General features: G+C 39.2%; 5 protein-coding genes across 6 annotated transcripts; 3 read left to right on the top strand and 2 right to left on the bottom strand.

Annotated features, from left to right (window-relative positions):
* Window positions 1–1,410: 1,410 nt before the first annotated feature.
* On the bottom strand, window positions 1,411–3,461 carry LOC18993362 (lipid phosphate phosphatase 2). The gene is made up of 8 exons (XM_006416882.2): window positions 3,325–3,461; window positions 2,838–3,060; window positions 2,652–2,739; window positions 2,452–2,561; window positions 2,268–2,361; window positions 1,946–2,134; window positions 1,804–1,863; window positions 1,411–1,714 (listed from the first exon to the last, which is right to left on the bottom strand). Exons 2-8 carry the CDS (start codon window positions 3,051–3,053, stop codon window positions 1,524–1,526), a joined length of 948 nt encoding a protein of 315 aa, XP_006416945.1. The 5' UTR covers window positions 3,054–3,060; window positions 3,325–3,461; the 3' UTR covers window positions 1,411–1,523.
* Window positions 3,462–4,183: 722 nt separating this feature from the next.
* Window positions 4,184–7,428, top strand: LOC18993363. Of its 2 annotated transcripts, XM_024152863.1 has the most exons (10): window positions 4,184–4,561; window positions 4,643–4,720; window positions 4,930–5,260; window positions 5,393–5,592; window positions 5,683–5,785; window positions 5,908–6,008; window positions 6,108–6,282; window positions 6,476–6,646; window positions 6,896–6,996; window positions 7,093–7,428. In XM_024152863.1, exons 1-10 carry the CDS (start codon window positions 4,298–4,300, stop codon window positions 7,150–7,152), a joined length of 1,584 nt encoding a protein of 527 aa, XP_024008631.1. In that variant the 5' UTR covers window positions 4,184–4,297; the 3' UTR covers window positions 7,153–7,428. The 2 variants fall into 2 exon arrangements, with proteins under 2 accessions (XP_024008631.1, XP_006416946.1); XM_006416883.2 differs by having other exon boundaries at window positions 4,930–5,592.
* A 906-nt stretch (window positions 7,429–8,334) lies between these two features.
* LOC18993364 (putative glutamine amidotransferase GAT1_2.1) lies at window positions 8,335–9,726 on the top strand. Its single transcript, XM_006416885.2, has 2 exons — window positions 8,335–9,377; window positions 9,466–9,726. Exons 1-2 carry the CDS (start codon window positions 8,454–8,456, stop codon window positions 9,724–9,726), a joined length of 1,185 nt encoding a protein of 394 aa, XP_006416948.1. The 5' UTR covers window positions 8,335–8,453.
* LOC18993365 lies at window positions 9,716–12,247 on the bottom strand. The gene is made up of 6 exons (XM_006416886.2): window positions 11,754–12,247; window positions 11,417–11,640; window positions 11,034–11,283; window positions 10,512–10,597; window positions 10,336–10,427; window positions 9,716–10,168 (listed from the first exon to the last, which is right to left on the bottom strand). Exons 1-6 carry the CDS (start codon window positions 11,952–11,954, stop codon window positions 9,939–9,941), a joined length of 1,083 nt encoding a protein of 360 aa, XP_006416949.1. The 5' UTR covers window positions 11,955–12,247; the 3' UTR covers window positions 9,716–9,938.
* Window positions 12,248–13,996: 1,749 nt separating this feature from the next.
* On the top strand, window positions 13,997–17,197 carry LOC18993366 (sulfhydryl oxidase 1). The gene is made up of 11 exons (XM_006416887.2): window positions 13,997–14,381; window positions 14,568–14,592; window positions 14,694–14,786; window positions 14,965–15,146; window positions 15,299–15,368; window positions 15,465–15,533; window positions 15,616–15,692; window positions 15,780–15,924; window positions 16,032–16,072; window positions 16,182–16,328; window positions 16,412–17,197. The coding sequence occupies exons 1-11, from the start codon at window positions 14,170–14,172 to the stop codon at window positions 16,941–16,943; spliced, it is 1,593 nt and encodes a 530-aa protein (XP_006416950.1). The 5' UTR covers window positions 13,997–14,169; the 3' UTR covers window positions 16,944–17,197.
* The last annotated feature ends 229 nt before the right edge of the window (window positions 17,198–17,426 follow it).

Raw genomic sequence — 17,426 nt, forward strand, 5'->3', positions numbered from 1 at the left:
TAGGTTTTTTTTCAAAATGATAACAAGAATCTAGCATGAGCTCTCTCTATATATATATATATATATACAGGGCCGGCCTAGGGTTTTAGGACAGCCCATTATATCAAAAATTTTGGGGTAACAAAATATGACTTGATTTTTAATTTTAGCTTATATTTAATTAAAACTCATCGACATTTTTTTTAAAAAGTAAGATTTTGGTTTGTCCCACATCGAAAAACTAATATAATGTAGAAGAAAAACTGCATTATAAATAGATCTTTGGTCTGATGGGGGCATCATTGATCTTGGGCCAGCCCTTACACTTTAAGTGTCATATGAGCTTGGGCCGGCCCTGTATATATATATATATATATATATGATAGCGATCTCCATGACTCCATCACAAGGCAAGGCGAAAAAGACATTCTTACCATGAAAATGAAAAAGAATAACAGTTTCTCAGCAATCTTTTATATATACTCTTTGGATTGTTAACGAGTGTCGAATAATACAAGAATGGTGAAATTTACAAAGTACAACTATCCATAAACCCTTTTTTTTAAGGTTTCTAGTCCATATACAGCTTATACACTAATTAGAAATAGTACAAGTTAATAATCCAAATTTCATAGAGTTTTTATAAATATAAAGTATTATAGTTTTTCAACAAAGGTAAAAGTAAAAGGGGTGAAAAATAATGACTTTTAAGAGGAATCCAAGACATAGAGTGCAAACCTCATTGGACAAAGTCATCAAAAGCCTAAATAATATGGCTCATATTTTATTATTTGCTCATTAAAACGGCAATGAATAATAGAAAAACGCAATCATTGGATACTCAAAGGAGAGAAAGGGTGTGAATTGTGAAATAAGAAAATAACGATATCCTAAAATTAAGGAAAAGGCAAACCGGCCGGGGGTCATTTTGTAAGGGGCGCATGGCCCTCGAACCCCACAAATATCCTTTCGCATTACCTTTTTGACAAGAAGAAAATAACATGTAATATACGCGCGCAAATGCCATAAACGAAAGACAAAAAATAAAATATCTATCCATCACTTTCATAAATCTTATCCTATATCATGTGATTGACCGGAATGTAGTCTAGTAGTTTATATCATAATCCGGTTTGAAATTCGATAGTGTGAGTTTTCGACCATATTTATGTGTGATTGACCGGAATAGTGTTTTATAGTGTGATTGACCGGAATAGTGTTTTATAGTGTGATTGGCCGGAATAGTGTTTTATAGTGTGGTTGGCCGGAATAGTTTTTTTAGTGTGATTGGCCGGAATGTAGTTTAGTAGTTTTTTGCCTTGGGCTCTAGCGTTTCATGTATTTTCCTGCGTTTTAGTTATTCCACACTCTACTTAATATTTTAACTAATGGGTCTACCAACAAATACAGGCCATTTAATTGGTGCGAGTCTGTTTTTTTTCATTCAACTGCGAGCTACATGGCCTTATAAATAGAGCCCAAGGCAAAAAAAATCAACAGAACCACACACCAAAGATTGATAACGATTACAAGACAGGGTTCAGTTAACGGCTCTCTAGCATTCGAGTGGTGTCCCGCGTGTTGCTTCTTGATATTTCCATGGAAGTCTCTTGTTGATCAACGTACACGTTCTCTAGCTCCACCGGCCTCACGCTTAGATGATTCATTCCTGCTGAATTTTGGACATCGTTTCTGGAGTCTGCCAGCATCTGGAAGTACGCATGAGGCCCCCAACCTGTAAGCAATCCATAGAGAGATCGGTGTTTGGTTACTATAATATCAAAGTGACTTTATCTCAAGAGAAGAGGGTCCAAAGTCACACACCGTCAGGATCATACGGAGGGGGGAAAAATTGCAGATAACAAAAAGAGGACACCGTTAATCCTGGACAATGCAAGAAAGATTGGGATTCCCATCAGTTTGGTTTCTCACAAAATGTTGAGCGCATGAGTTTGAAAAAACAAACCTATGATAGCTCCTCCAAAAACATCTTGCCAGTGATGCCAATAGTCATCAACTCGGGATACAGCAACCAATGCTGCAACCAGTAGAGGTAGGATCACTATGCAAAGCTTTGCAACATGCCCTCTGCGATCAAAAACCCTGATTTTTCCAGACAAGTATAACGCTAGAAATCCTAGACCAGCAAACGACCCTGCAGGTTACATGACCAAGTCTTAGTCTTAAGACCAACAACGTGTCATCCTGTTTTATGAAAACATTAACCATAGAGTTCTGTCATGGTATAGTTATCCTCTACAACAACAAGTACAAAGATAACCACTTACAAGATGTGTGCCCGCTTGGGAAGCTCTTGTGTCCCTCTTTGATTACGTCCTTATCTCCAGTACACAGAACATCCCTCGTGACATTGTGAAAAAACTACCATTTCATGGCGAATCACAACTTCAGTCATCTAGTTAGCGATTATTCACAGTGTTATAAGAGTAAGCAATGAGATGAGCTGCTTACCCCTCTACCATCAGGGAAACAACGCCAAAAGAAGTCAGGACGAGGTCGACCTACAGCGTCCTTGATAGCATCGGTTATGACACCAGTTATGAGTATAGAGAACAAAAGACCTGAAAACCCAAGAACACACCTTAAAATCAAGAGCTGCAGAGAATTTAGAACATCAAAAGCAGCGTTGGAAGAATAAAAGAAACAGGTACCTAATATTGCATGATGCAGGTCATAAACATCTCTTCTGATGAAGTAGTAAACAGAAATGACAGCAAAGGGGAGCAAAACTGCTATCAACTGTCACTTGTAAAGACTTGGAGGAATTAGAATAGGTCCAAGACTGACTCTTGGATAATATATATCACAGAAAATCCCAAAAAAAAAAGACTATGTACCGGGACAGCCCAGAAAGGAATGGTGTTGTCTTGCAGAGGGTATCTGAGGTCAGTGAGCATATCCTCTCCAACAAAACGGTGAAAGGGTTCGATGACATTCAGAACAACCTCGATGACGATAAGCAGCAGAAGAATAAGCCAGTCATGCATGTGGAACCTCGCCACAGTGACTCCATGGGATCTTATCGTATGAGCACCCAACTGAATTTCGGGCATAGCTTACCTATAACCCCAAAAGAGAGGCAGTTTATGCATAAATTGAGAGGTTCAGAACTAGGGTTTCACTGAAATGTACTAATTTAGGAAAACCTCTGGAAAAAATGGAAACTTTTTCTCGAGCTTTCAAGTTTCACTCCCGCTTATAGCAATGCCAGTAACCAAAATCAAATGCACAATGGCCACAAACAGAAACACCAGGATACCTCAATTCCACTATAACATGCGTCTCAAAACCTATCGGTGATAAGAGAGAAGACGATGAGTGTACCTTTGGCGTTAGAGATGATAAGCGGAAGTCCGACGCCGGAAAACGTACAGGAAAGCGTCTCTACTCACTGTGAGTCACGTGATTTGGGGAAAATAGGAAAGGAGGAAGCGGGAAACAGAATATCTCTTTGGAGTTTCTCGGGAGAAATTCAAAGGAAGGAAAAGATAAAGGTACGCTCCAAAAAGAGAAAGCTACCTCAGCTTTAGCTTTATGCTTATGGCGCTTTTTTTTTTCTTTCACAGAAATGAATTTAGAAACTGCAGTAGTCTAATGAAAAGAAGTAAGATAGGATTAGGAGGTGTATACATTAATTAAAAAAATTACCTTCACTTGCAAGATTTTTATTTTTGTTATTTTAAAATTTCATATAATCTAATGAAATTTAGATTGAAGAGAACAATATTATTTTTAACTAATAAATGAAATATATTACATATTTTTATTATAATAACTTTAATAGTTTTTCCTTTTTGAAATTATTTAACTATATTTTTAATAAATCGATTATAATGAATACATGATTTAATTTACTAACATTAATCCATGGATTTATAGTTTTGCTTCTTTAAGAGAATATTTTTTTGGTTTGAACTTGTCTCTTTTATGAGTTAAATTCATAATTCAATGAGTTCTTCAAATCAAAACAAAAATAAAGTATTCAACAAAATTCTCAAACTCTTTTAACAAAAAAAACACAGTCTTCATCAAAATTCTTAATTCCTTTTATCTTTTTTTTTGTTTGTTTCACCAAAGGCCGGAAACCCAAAATCTATTTGTTAAATTGGGTTTGCCATTTGGCGGGCCCAAATTATTTCCGGTCAAAAGAACAAAGTCGCATTCTCATCAGTCATCACCGGTCATCCTTCCACGTGTACCGGAGATGAGAAGATCCTTAAAATTTCCGGAGGGAACCGAGCCACCACCATTTTCCAAATCTGTCAGTGTGTGATTACGACCCACTGTGATTTGATCGATGGCTACGATGCCTCCCCAATTCCCTTTGGAGATCCGCTCGGCTCTTCGCTGGGCTTCCTCCACCGTCTACTTCCTCCGCCCAATCGGCACCGCCACTCCTTCTTTCCGTCACCGCACGATGCTCTTTCGTCCGAGGGCCTTCTCTTCCTCCGTTAAGCTCCCCAAGAAACCCTCGCTTTGCACTGCAGACGAGCTTCATTACGTCTCCGTCCCCAACAGCGATTGGCGCCTCGCTCTCTGGCGCTACTTGCCTTCCCCTCAGGTTTCCGATTTCACCAACCATCTTTCTCTCTGCATCTAACAATCTTCTGTTTCTGTGATCAAGAGTTCTTATTCTCTTCAGGCCCAGACGAGGAATCACCCGCTCTTGCTGTTGTCTGGAGTTGGAACTAATGCCATTGGATACGATTTATCTCCCGGTGTATGTTTGCCTACATTTCTCTTTCCTTTTAATGCGATTTTGTTTCATGAAGGTTCTACATTTCACGCTAAGGACATGAGCTAACCATTTTCTTACACCTTCTTAAGTACTTTTCGATGAGGAAATAGATTATCGTTGACCAAACGCTCCCAAGCTTAAGAAATGCTTTTTGGTTCACGCTTTCCTAACAAGGTTTCTGTAATTTGCAGTGCTCTTTTGCAAGACATATGTCTGGTCAGGGATTTGAGACGTGGATACTTGAGGTTCGTGGAGCCGGTTTGAGTACACGAGTATCCGATCTCAAGGATGTTCAAGATTCTGCTCACAAATTGTCCGATCAGATAGAATCCACTGCTAGAGCTGCAGCTAAAGAAGCTGGTTCCCCTGAAAAGAAGGCTACTGGTAATGTGGCCAGTGCACCATCTTCGGATGTTTTAATTGTTGGTGAAGCCTCTGCTTGGGACGAATCGCAACTTGTGGCGAGATTGACAGCAACTTTTATGCGTTTGTCAGAAAGACTTTCTGGCTTTCTCAGTGAAGGTCAGTCTGCGTTCATGTCTGCTAAGTTATTTGACAAAATTGCAATGCTTTTAGAAGATTCACAGCTGTACGAGCGCTTTAATGAAATAAGATCAAAGCTTTTGAGTTTGATCGAGTCAAGGCAAAACTCAGGACTTGGTAACCAAATCAGAGAACTGACTCAGCGCCTTGTGGATCTTTTCGACGATGGTCAAAGGTCTGTCTCGCCTCAGTTGATTGATCTTCAAGAGCGCCTCACTTCGACCATTGAAGATTTTCAGAAGCAACTGGATTTGATGATTCAATATGACTGGGATTTTGATCATTACCTGGAAGAGGATGTCCCTGCTGCGGTGAGGCGACACTGATCTTGCTAAATATTTCACGTAACCGTGTCCGCTTTTGTTACTGAACTGGGTGTTCTGTTTTATGGTTTGCCATAGATTGAGTATGTAAGAAGGCAAAGCAAGCCCAAGGACGGTAAACTATTCGCAATTGGACACTCCATGGGAGGTATCCTACTCTATGCAATGCTGTCACGTTGTGGTAAGTTAATATTCATTCATCTTGACAGTGGGTTTTTGATTAGATCTCATTTTCCTGAAAACATAGGCCAATAGATTTAGGCCGTTACTCATTCCTTCTATAATTCTATTCCATTTCATTAGCTTTTGAGGGACGAGAACCTTCCCTGGCAGCTGTGGCAACTTTGGCTTCATCGGTTGATTACACAACTTCAGATTCTGCCCTCAAATTGCTCATACCTCTTGTACGTAATTCAGGTTTTATCACTTTGAGTTGGATTCTGTATGAATTGATGCGCTACTAAGTTCTTCTGTGCCAAACTTACTAGAAACTTCTTCTACAGGCCGATCCTGCACAAGCTCTGAGTGTTCCAGTTGTTCCTTTGGGCGCTTTGTTAACTGCAGCTTATCCTCTTTCAACACGCCCTCCATATGTATTATCTTGGCTTAATGATTTGATATCAGCAGCGGATATGATGCACCCTGAACAGTTAGAAAAGCTTGTCTTGAATAACTTCTGTAAGTACAGATATATGATCCCATTGAAGGACGTGGGTTTTTAGTGCTATATTTTTTAATGTGTTAGTGGAAAAGAAATGCATCCACCTCAAGAAAAATAAACTGTTGATGAGTTACTATTAGATGCGTTGATGTATTGCCATGATAGTTATGCAAGTGATATTAAAGGGGTTTTCTGTTTTGCAACCTTTAGGTACCATACCTGCAAAACTTCTTATTCAGCTGACAACAGCCTTTCGAGAGGGAGGCTTACGTGATCGTAGTGGTAAATTTTACTACAAGGATCATCTTTCCAGTACCAGTGTCCCTGTCTTAGCTCTTGCAGGTGATCGGGACTTGATCTGTCCTCCTGTAGCTGTAGAAGGTATACTGGATTGATGATTATTATTAATAATTTGTGCATAGATGAACAGCTACGCAATATATAGATGAAACAATTCATATCCCAGATATGCATTTCATATTAAATTCTTTGACGCTAATACTAAGTTGCTTGAGTTAGGCTGTATAACGTATACAAGGGTTAGCTTTCATGATACTTTCCACACATACCATATATTATGCATACATTTATTTTCTTATTCACAATTACAATTGCTTGTGAATATTGCAGACACAGTTAAGCTGTTTCCCGAGAACCTGGTCACGTATAAGCTACTGGGAGAATCAGACGGACCACATTATGCACACTATGATTTGGTTGGAGGACGACTGGTATGTTGCATTTCTAGGTCTCCCATGTTGGAACTTTGGTCCTTATGTGTGAGCTTGTTTTCTGTCTCAGTCATTTCTCTGATAATCTCTCTGCAGGCCGTGGAGCAAGTGTATCCTTGCATAACCGAATTTTTTAGCAAACATGATTCAGCATAAGTGAAGCTTTCTTTTGTTTCTGGCATGCTATATGCATGTAGACGTTGCGCTAAGGAGGTGTCCAGTTAGTACCTAACAAGTGTGTGTATCAGAAGCGCCTGTTAATAAGGATGTCATTTCCGTTTAAGACATGTACATTTAGTATCCGGTCAAACTGTACATTATTATCTTAGGAGGCAATTTTTCAAGTCATACACCTGTGAATTAGGAACAGCATCAAATGAGATACTGGAAGCTCATGTCTACTGTAATGATATAACCATACTTTTTGCTAAACTCTGAACTTTTAAGCATGTATCATTTTCACCAGATTGTGATTATCATAACATCAAGTTTTTATCACTTAAACAAATGGATTGATTTTTGAATTTTTTGATACAACATCTATGAACAAAGTTCATACTGTTGAAAATAATTTCCTATTATCTTTTATTTTAAATTAAAAAAGAAAAGAAAAAATTACTGTAGGAGACATGATGTGGTGATAAGCACTGAAGGGTCTGGTATTTATTAACAGAACTCCCTTTTGAAAGATGTTAATTGTCTTTCTACCGTCCTGTAAAACTATACTAAATTCTTCTCTTTCTCCATCCACACTTAAGGGTGTCTCAATAGTTTCCAGACATGAGAGCTTAAGTACTACGGCAACAATGGAGTATTTCTTTTCTTATATATTAATTCCTTAACACGAATTTATTGGAAGTCTACGACGTTATCTACTTATCTTCTTACACGTATGAATGACTGAAGCCTAACTAACAAGATGAGGCTGATTTGATAATTTGATTAAATAAATAACGTAGAACATGATATCCATAACTTAATTCAACACTTTCCAAATACAGAATACATGCATTATATTAACAATAAAGACAGATATTTTAGGACCGCCTAATAATGTTACAAGTCAATGGGTCATCCATTCATATCTAATCCTCCTAAAAAAAATTAAAACATTCATCCGAAAACCCATTTATTACTAAGAAAATACATATGGAAACGTATTATACTTCAACCAAATAAAAATGAGGAATAATCCTATTGGAATATCCAGAAAATTGTCACGCCAGCATCTAATCGTAAAGCTTTGACCAAAAACATACAGATAAAAATGATGAGGTTACAGAACAGAGGAGTGTGCGTCAGCTTGTGTGTGTGTGTGTGCATTGCATTTGCATGTACGCTGCGCCTCGACGCCTCCATTCCCATCTATAAATAAGTAAGAGACTTAAAGACATAAACATACACAATTAAGAAAGATAATTAACTTAAGTCAATACAAAAACACATATTAATCAAGAATGGTGGTGGCTAATGATCTCTCTTCCAAAATTCTCCCCAGAGTTCTCATCGTGTCTCGTCGGACTCTACGCAAGAACAAGTTCGTGGACTTCGTAGGAGAGTACCATCTAGATCTCATCGTCTCCTCCGGTGCCGTCCCTGTAATCGTGCCACGTGTCACCGGGATCCACTCTCTGCTACAGAGCTTCGAGCCCATCCACGGTGTCCTCCTCTGCGAAGGAGAAGACGTCGACCCTTCTCTCTACGCCGACGTAGAACTCCCGGGACTCTCGCCGGAGGACATGGACGAGATCAGGAGGTTGCACGCAGGAGACACGACCATCGACCGAGAGAAAGACAGCATCGAGCTGACTCTGGCCAGGCTCTGTCTCGAAAGGAATATTCCTTACTTAGGCATTTGTCGTGGCTCTCAGATTCTCAACGTCGCCGCCGGAGGAACTCTCTACCAAGACGTCGACAAGGAAATCGGAACTACGACGAAACATATAGACTACGACAACTACGACGAGCACAGACACGCGGTTAGAGTTTTGGAGGAGACACCGTTGCACAAGTGGTTCGAGGAGAAGGATCAGATAATGGTGAATTCGTATCACCATCAAGGCGTGAAGAGACTTGCGAAGAGCTTCGTGCCCATGGCATACGCTCCTGATGGTTTGATCGAAGGGTTCTATGACCCGAATCGATATGATCCAGAGGAAGGCCAGTTCTTGATGGGTCTACAGTTTCATCCCGAGAGGATGAGAATCTCAGGCTCTGATGAGTTTGATTATCCAGGATGCGCTTCTGTTTATCAGGAGTTTGTGAAAGCTGCGATCGCTTTCCAGAAGAAACAACTCAACGCAACAGAGATGGTGATGATGATGGAGACGACGAAGAAGAAGACGCTAGTCAAAAGCTTCTCCGGAGCTGAGTTTCTAGAGGTCAGCTTTTTTCTTGTTTTACACACCCAAGCTTTCTACTAACTGGCCATTGAGTATTGGAATTTTCTGACATGGGTGAATCACGCAGGCAAATACGGTTCTAAGCAAGCAACAAGAGAATAGGCTGAAGCAGATGGGAGCAACGGTGAGGAACTCATGTGTGTATATGAAAAGGATGAAAAGGAAAGAGGAGCAAGAGAGGGCAATGGACAAGTTGTCCACTGAGCGTTTGTCTGATCTGCTTTCCTTCCACCGTATGATGGCTCGTCTTTGCTCCGATGCCATCCAGAGGAAGCTACTAGAACCTGCAGATAGGACCGTCGAGTCCTTCTCATTCCTCAACTACTAGCTTTTATTGCTTAAACATGTTACAAATAAAAAGAAAAGAAAATTAGCATTCAGTGTACATTACTACTTGAGCAGGGTTCACAACAAACCCAACACATACAGAAGCTCCTTATATGTATGTATATATGGGTTTCCTCAGGACAGTAATTATAAAGAGTTTCCTTTTAAGTGACTTCCTAAATCTTTTTTCGTCATCATCGTATAATCATATCATCATTGGCGGCAGAAGAAGATGAAATCAGGATGGCTGACTTGATGCAACCGCAACCAGTTGTCTGCGGCTTGGAAGAGGGAGTTGACTAGCTGGTGTCCAGAGCCCTTGATGCTTGTCCATACAGAACCTCTCAACTTGTATGAGGCAAGGCCAAATACTGGCAGCGCCGTCTTCTCAACACTCTCGCTTGGCTGCACCTCACACATAGACTGTGTTGTAACGCCTGAACCTAAAAGAGGCAAAGGTAGATAGTGGATGAATCTTTACCCAAGAGTTAGTTATCCACAGAAAACATGTCCATGGCTAGCATAATTTAACGTATTACTGGTTGATTTACCTAAAATCCAGTTTGAACTAGTGTTTCTTACTGTAAATAATGTTTAACACCAATCTTACCTTGAGAGGGTGTGTGAAGGGAATGATAGGTCAAGAAACAAGCATCCAGATCCTTGAGCGTCCGTCCTGTGGGTATTTTGTAAATTGGGTACCTACAAAGTATAGTAATGGATTCTAAGAGACACGAGGGGGCACCGTGGAAGAAAAGCACATGCGCATGGTAAAAAGAACAATACCATGCCACAGAAAACCAGCTTGCAGGTAGTAAATCACAGCTTCTCAGCGTTTTCAGCTCCGGAAATCTAGAGGCAAGGTCAGACATCTGCAAATGGTAACAATTGAATAAGATAGCTACAGGGATTGCATTTTCGTAGATCATAAAATGGTGTATTTGAGAATTGGACAAGATACTAGACAGTAGTTGAACATTCCACAGCAGTTGGTAGTTCTAAATGGATGCTTTGGAACAACTACAGATCAGAAAAGTTGTTGGGTTTGACTAAATAGCATTATTCTTATAATAAACATTTGATGTTACTTCAAGTCTTTGCTTCTGGAACTTAATGTTATCTGATTACAGAAACTAGAGCAAAAGAAGCTCAAAACATCAATAAATGCATCTTTCAGTACCTAACTTCCGTGTAGCCTCATAAAGAATTTATGAGACGTTAATGTTTTAGTCTAAGCACATTTTACCTGTTTTCTGAATCCTTATGGTTTCTAATAACTTGATATTCAGAGATAAGAAATAGACAAACCTTGTCGGCAAAGGGTTCACGGATGTAAGGAAGATCTCGTTCAAGATATTCAAATATCAAACGAGATTGAGAGCTTAAAGGCTCGCCATCATCACTAGACGAGTCCTCCTGATGCTGCTTTCTTAATGAGAGTTGGTTCATTTGAGCAGAGATGTGCTCCTTTGGATAACAGAGTCCTCTTTCGGATTCACTGCTGCTTCCTTCACTGCTTGAATCTTTGAAATCGCTGTCGCTCTCCTCACCTGGTACCCTGCAGTGTTAAAAAACAAATCGATACATTATAAAAAAGACAAAAACTTGAGCTCTTGGAATGAGACCACAGGTTCAAGAACTTAATCGAATAGCAAATACATGATGAGACTGAAGGGAACTGTTTTTTTCACCTTGTTTGAAGAGAGGAGCTCAAGGCATCAGAATCAGCATAGATTTGAATGGCCGAGAGCGATGGCACGTAGTATTGAAAGACTCGATCTTTACTGTAGTTATTCAATGTAAGAGGAACTCCAGTGCCGTACGCACTCCACTCTGCAAAAGAGTCCCATACATCACCAAGAACAAAGTATGGCTGCAACTCAACATCACTGCCTCTTCTTTCCCTAACTGTCGTCTGCACAGAAAATTTACCTCTCGATTAGAAGAAGGGAACCAAAGAAAAGCTGAAAACTTTTTTGTATTTTACAAAAAAAAAAAATTGACTTGACATGTGGAAGAAACAAAAACCTTAGATAAACAATGGGCGGGGACAGATGGTGTGACCGACGCCAAAAACCGTTCCACATTACTTGACGACGAAGCGGCAGAAGCATGGAGTTTCTTGAATGCAGACAAGTTCTCTTGTTCCAGAGTGTGAATCGATCTGCCATAAGAGACGTCGCTCTTAGCTCTCTGCAGCTGATTCAAATGAAATCCAGTCCCCGACATCTCTTCTTTACTCAGGGCACCACAAAGACGAATCAAACGACAAAACAAAAAAGGGCTTCTGATTAAACGACAGAAACACTCCCACTAGTCGTACTCGATTCACCTCTCCCCGTAAAATACAAAGAGATTTTGTCCGACGAGATTTTTGAAGCAGCTTAAAAGGAAAGGTCCAATCGGAGATTCTGAGGACGAATAATCGGAAATCGAAGTTCCCACTAAGCAGGCGAAGATTAGTGTGCGAATCAAAATAAAGGCAGGAGTTTTATAACGATTGAAGCAAATGAGGAGAAAGATGATTTTGATTCATATAAGGAGAGAGAGAGAGAGAATATAAAAGTCTCGGAATAAAAACACTTCAATTTGTTTCTTTTTGCATAATTCGACCCTTATGCTCGATGATTGGTTCTTTTTTGCCCCGCCTTTCTTCGTATATAATTTAAACACCCAAACACTTTCAACTCTGTGAGATAAAAAAAAAAAAGTGTTGTAGAAAACAATTTTTAGAAACTTATTTGGCAAAAATAATTATTTTTTAATCAATCGAAGCTACAAAGAATTTACGAAGTTCGAAATTAGAATGATAGGGCTATCATGATTTTAAAACAAAAAAAGAAGAAGTGGTGATCCGCATAATAAAAAGGGGCATATAACCCAATGAGTAACTTATGGTCGATACTAGATGTTATATTCTCTTCGTTTTACAAAGAATGTTGTTTTAAGATTTTATTTTTGTTTCACAAAGAGTGTCGTTTTATATTTTCAATGCAGAATTTTAAACAATATTCCAGTTTTGACCGTATTGATTTAATATATTAATTAGAGAAAAAAAGTTATTTAATGTATTAATAAAGAGTAAAATAGTATTTTTAATAGTTTTTTTAATAAGTGTGAAAAATGTCAAAATGACACTCTTTCTGAAACAGAGGAAGTATATTTCAACTGGACTTTTGAAATGCTCTGGACTTTTATCGGACAAAAACAAAAAAGAATGACTGTCAATTTTTCATCCTTTTAAGTTGTAGTTTATAAGAAAACAAAGATATAAGGTGTAGAGGAATATATTTTCAAAGTAAACTTTCTATTTTGTTTCATTTTTTCAGGTAATGTATGCATGATAATGAATAATGATACTATGATAGTATAATACGTATATGGCTAAAGGGTATTTATTTATTTTTTCTAAAGGGTTTATAGCTACGTAGTTTGTAAATCGATTCAGGAGTTGAGAACAGTATACTAAAATGGTTCTCGATCATAATACTTCCTGAAATCAGGAAATTAAATGTCAGAAGAATGCAATATACATTAGAAAATGAATTCATGCACGTGGACCCCGTTATTGTAGATTTATTTTGTTTTGTTGCAAGTGGTGATTATTAGACGTAGAGAGAGAGAGAGGATGTGCACATGAGCGAACCATTTTAGTGTCATTTTGTTTTTCCCGTACGAAAAAAGGAACTAAAAACAATTTGATAATGCAAGAGAAGTGGCAATAATAGAAAAGGATATGTGTAATGTGTGAGGTGTGTTGTGTCCTTGTGACTAATACAGATGGTGTTGACTTGTGGTTGGAATTACTTTGTCTATTTTCCAAGATCATGCTGACTCAGCCGTTGCTCACTCACTTTTTGTCTTCTACCTCACCGGCGCGTAGACAACAATCGTCCGATGTTACGCGCTGACCTATTTTGCAACGTCATTCTCCGGTCAATTATAACATTTATTTTTTTAACAACCGTTAGCCTTTAAAATCATATTTTGTTATGTCGACAATGATACTTTCAAAGTTGACCAAAAAAAAGAAGATAGCAGATATGTATCTCCAATAAATCACTTCATAAATCTTTATCCGATAACACAAAACGGTTCCACTATTTGGAATCAAAATATGTTGCCAACTTTTGGTTGAATATTGACTATCGAGTCAAATGCAACTTTGAAAGTATATTACTTTCCATCGGCCCAACTAAAATTTCTTTTTCTGGAAATATTATAAATGGGCTTATAATGATATTATTAAAGCCCATTATGAAACGTGTCGGAGAACAACAACTATCGACGCCGGTCAAAGCGATATACGGCGTCGTTGCCTAACCAGAGACCTTCGTTTCTCAACGGAAGGAGGAGGGAAGCTCCGTTTCTGTCAGATCTTCCCTCTGTAACGCTTTCACTCTCTCGGATCAAGTCACCGTTGATTTATCCTCTATTGGATTTGATGTCTTTGATACACCTGCTCTTGTTCGCGGGTTTGGCGAGCCTTGAAGCTGCGGCGTCGTTTTCCCCGGGATCACGCTCGATTCTCCGTGACATCGGAAGCAACATCGCCGGTCAGAAAGATAATGCTGTCGAATTGAACGCTACCAAGTTTGATTCAGTTTTCCAAGATACCCCCGCCAAATATGCCGTTTTGGAGTTCTTCGCTCACTGGTCAGTTTCCTGATTCTCTCTCTCTCGAAAATGTCTGAGCAAAAAAACAAAAATCCATTTTTGGTTGTTTAGTGCTGGATCTTGAGCGGAATGAAGTATTTTAAATTGTATCTACGAATGCGAAAAGCTTGTTTGTGCCGTACTGACATTGACCATTGTTTCGTCTGGCTAAATTGATGATTCAAGGTGTCCTGCATGTAGAAACTACAAGGTAAAACAATGCCAAATTCAATTTCCTCTCTTTCATTATTCAATGCTTTGTCTTGTCAAACGCTGTTTGTATTCAATGCTTGATTACTGGTGACTCTGCAGCCGCATTATGAAAAAGTAGCAAGGCTCTTCAATGGAGCAGAGGCGATACATCCAGGCCTCGTTTTAATGACCAGAGTTGATTGTGCACTAAAGGTACTTGCGCCATCTTCCCTGATTTCTAGAGACAACATGTACCAATCACTTCTCATTTCTGTTTCTCTTAATTGGTGTGGATCGTATGAGTCACAGATTGGGGCTTGAAAACTAAATCTTATTGGGGTGTGTATACTTTCATTCTAATTTGTTCCTTATGACTTTTCTGGCAGCGCAGATGAATGTCAAGCTCTGTGACAAGTTCTCCATCAATCACTATCCAATGCTCTTTTGGGGTCCTCCGAGAAAGTTCATTGGTGGCAGCTGGGATCCTAAACAAGAGAAAAGTGAGATAATTGTAATCGATGAATGGCGCACCGCTGATCTTTTGCTGAACTGGATCAACAAGAAGATAGGCAGGTATGCGGACACTGAATTTTTCATGTCTAACTTTACGTTGAGGTCATATCAGCAATCTATTTCTCTCTATGTTGGCTAAATGAACACCCCCGTGGAATATTCTGTTGGGTAACGTTGCACTCAAATCTGTTTTACTTGTCAATGTTGTGCAGCTCTTACGGCTTGGATGATCAGAAATTTGGAAATGAGCATCTCCTGCCAAATCTATCTGACCACGAACAGGTCTCTTATAATGTGTTCTGCCCCCACTTTGCTATAATGGTAGCATTTTGTTTGATTCCAAAATACTAAATTGAGCTGGTTGTTGACTTACCACAGATTTCTCAGGCCATGTATGACATCGAGGAAGCAACTGAAGAAGCTTTTGATATCATTTTGGCACATAAGGTAGAGAACTTTCTCATTATCTTTTTTTGTACGTAAGTAATTCCTTTCAGCCTTTGTTGACGAGTAGTGTTCATGGCCACAGGCAATCAAATCATCTGAAACCGGTGTTTCGTTTATTAGGTTTCTGCAGCTTTTAGTGGCACATCATCCTTCAGAAAGGTAGTATCTCATCTTCATATTTCCATTCACGTTTTACTGCTCATTCTTTTCTGTCATGCTTAATTAACTGTTGGAAATTTCCTGCAGGTGCCGTAAAGGAAGTGCTGAAATTCTGGTGAATTTTGATGATTTATGCCCGTCAGGCGAATGCTCTTATGACCAGGAATCTCGGGCGAAAGATACCCTAAGAAGCTTCCATATTTGTGGAAAGGATGTTCCGCGTGGATATTACGTGAGTCCACCAAACCAATTTGACCATTCTCTTTTTTTTTTATATGTGGTGCTTAAACGCAGAGAAATCTGATTCTCTGATTTTATATACATAATCATATTTGACAGATGTTTTGCCGTGGCAGTAAGAACGAAACTAGGGGATTCAGGTAGTGTTTTGCAGAATCAGTCCTTTTTCAGATTTCGTATGGTGATAGGATCTTTCAATTCAAGCAGATATGCCAGTATTTGAACTCTTTCAAAATGATTTGACTGCAGCTGCGGATTATGGGTTTTGATGCATTCACTTTCCGTGAGGATTGAAGATGGAGAAAGTCAGTTTGCATTCACGGCCATTTGTGATTTCATCAACAACTTCTTCATGTGTGATGATTGTCGCCGCCATTTTCACGACATGTGCTTAAGGTAACGACAGATCCGGAGGTTGGCTAACAAGCTCGATTGTTCGCATCCTTTCTCATCTAACAGCTTATGTGTTTCACTGACAGCGTCAAAACTCCGTTTAAAAAGGCGAGAGATATCGTCTTGTGGCTGTGGAGCACACACAACAAGGTCAATGAGAGACTCAAGAAGGACGAAGATTCTCTTGGAACAGGAGACCCCAAGTTCCCAAAGATGATATGGCCACCAAAGCAGCTTTGCCAGTCGTGTTATCTTTCCAGCACCCAGAAAAACATTGACTGGGATCACGATGAAGTCTACAAATTCTTGAAGAAGTATTACGGACAGAAACTGGTGTCCTCTTACAAGAAAAATGGTGTCGGTGCGAGCAAGGAAGAGGTGGTTGCAGCTGCAGAGGAAATGGCAGTACCCACCAATGCTCTGGTTGTGCCGGTGGGAGCTGCATTGGCTATAGCACTTGCAAGCTGCGCATTTGGGGCGCTCGCTTGTTACTGGAGGACACAGCAGAAGAACAGGAAGTATTACCACAATCCGCACTATCTTAAGAGATATAATAGTAACTATATGGTCATGAACACGTTAAGTCACAATGAAAGCGAAAGGGAAAAGGAGAGATGATAATTTAAAGAAGTAAAGGCTCACATAATTTAAACTTTCAGGCAAAGGAACTGAGGTTGAGCTTTGTTTTTGTTGTAACTTGAGGTTGAGATGACGAAGTGGCCTGCTTCAGGTCCTGTTCTGTCTTCTCCTCTTACAGATTGTATAGATTCTTCTTTTCAATTTTGGAATATACAATACACCCTCTTATATCTATATGTCAAAACAGAATAGCTGCTTTTTAAAATTTATTGAATATCCCGCCTATTAATATTGTTTTGTGACCATCTTCTTCTACGGTTTCTATCTTATCAGCCACCTCTACGCGGTTTGCAAATCCAACATCTGCAACGTACGTCTCTGTCGTCAAGTCTATATATGTTTTCAGTCTTAATAGAAGAAACGAAAGCATATACAATTTTTTGAAAGTAAATTAAAACATCAAAACAATTAACTTTTGTCAAGAAGTTTAGATAGTGATTAACCATCGTAAGTGTTCCTCTC

Source organism: Eutrema salsugineum, unplaced genomic scaffold (assembly GCF_000478725.1).
Source record: "Eutrema salsugineum unplaced genomic scaffold, Eutsalg1_0 scaffold_5, whole genome shotgun sequence".
NCBI classification, from domain to species: Eukaryota; Viridiplantae; Streptophyta; class Magnoliopsida; order Brassicales; family Brassicaceae; genus Eutrema; species Eutrema salsugineum.

Bases quoted from the DNA above. Each gene is read 5' to 3' on its own strand.
- LOC18993362 (XM_006416882.2), bottom strand. From the start codon at position 3,053: ATGCCCGAAATTCAGTTGGGTGCTCATACGATAAGATCCCATGGAGTC. The intron at 2,362-2,451 runs GTAAGCAGCTCA...ATGAAATGGTAG, and splicing joins GTTTCCCTGATGGTAGAGGG to TTTTTTCACAATGTCACGAG. The intron at 1,715-1,803 runs GTGTGTGACTTT...GATTGCTTACAG, and splicing joins CCCTCCGTATGATCCTGACG to GTTGGGGGCCTCATGCGTAC.
- LOC18993363 (XM_006416883.2), top strand. From the start codon at position 4,298: ATGGCTACGATGCCTCCCCAATTCCCTTTGGAGATCCGCTCGGCTCTT. The intron at 5,786-5,907 runs GTAAGTTAATAT...CCATTTCATTAG, and splicing joins TGCAATGCTGTCACGTTGTG to CTTTTGAGGGACGAGAACCT. The intron at 6,647-6,895 runs GTATACTGGATT...TGAATATTGCAG, and splicing joins TCCTCCTGTAGCTGTAGAAG to ACACAGTTAAGCTGTTTCCC.
- LOC18993364 (XM_006416885.2), top strand. From the start codon at position 8,454: ATGGTGGTGGCTAATGATCTCTCTTCCAAAATTCTCCCCAGAGTTCTC. The intron at 9,378-9,465 runs GTCAGCTTTTTT...TGAATCACGCAG, and splicing joins CCGGAGCTGAGTTTCTAGAG to GCAAATACGGTTCTAAGCAA.
- LOC18993365 (XM_006416886.2), bottom strand. From the start codon at position 11,954: ATGTCGGGGACTGGATTTCATTTGAATCAGCTGCAGAGAGCTAAGAGC. The intron at 11,284-11,416 runs GTGAAAAAAACA...TTAACACTGCAG, and splicing joins AGCTCCTCTCTTCAAACAAG to GGTACCAGGTGAGGAGAGCG. The intron at 10,598-11,033 runs GTTTGTCTATTT...TACCATTTGCAG, and splicing joins GTGAACCCTTTGCCGACAAG to ATGTCTGACCTTGCCTCTAG.
- LOC18993366 (XM_006416887.2), top strand. From the start codon at position 14,170: ATGTCTTTGATACACCTGCTCTTGTTCGCGGGTTTGGCGAGCCTTGAA. The intron at 14,787-14,964 runs GTACTTGCGCCA...CTGGCAGCGCAG, and splicing joins GAGTTGATTGTGCACTAAAG to ATGAATGTCAAGCTCTGTGA. The intron at 15,693-15,779 runs GTAGTATCTCAT...AATTTCCTGCAG, and splicing joins GCACATCATCCTTCAGAAAG to GTGCCGTAAAGGAAGTGCTG.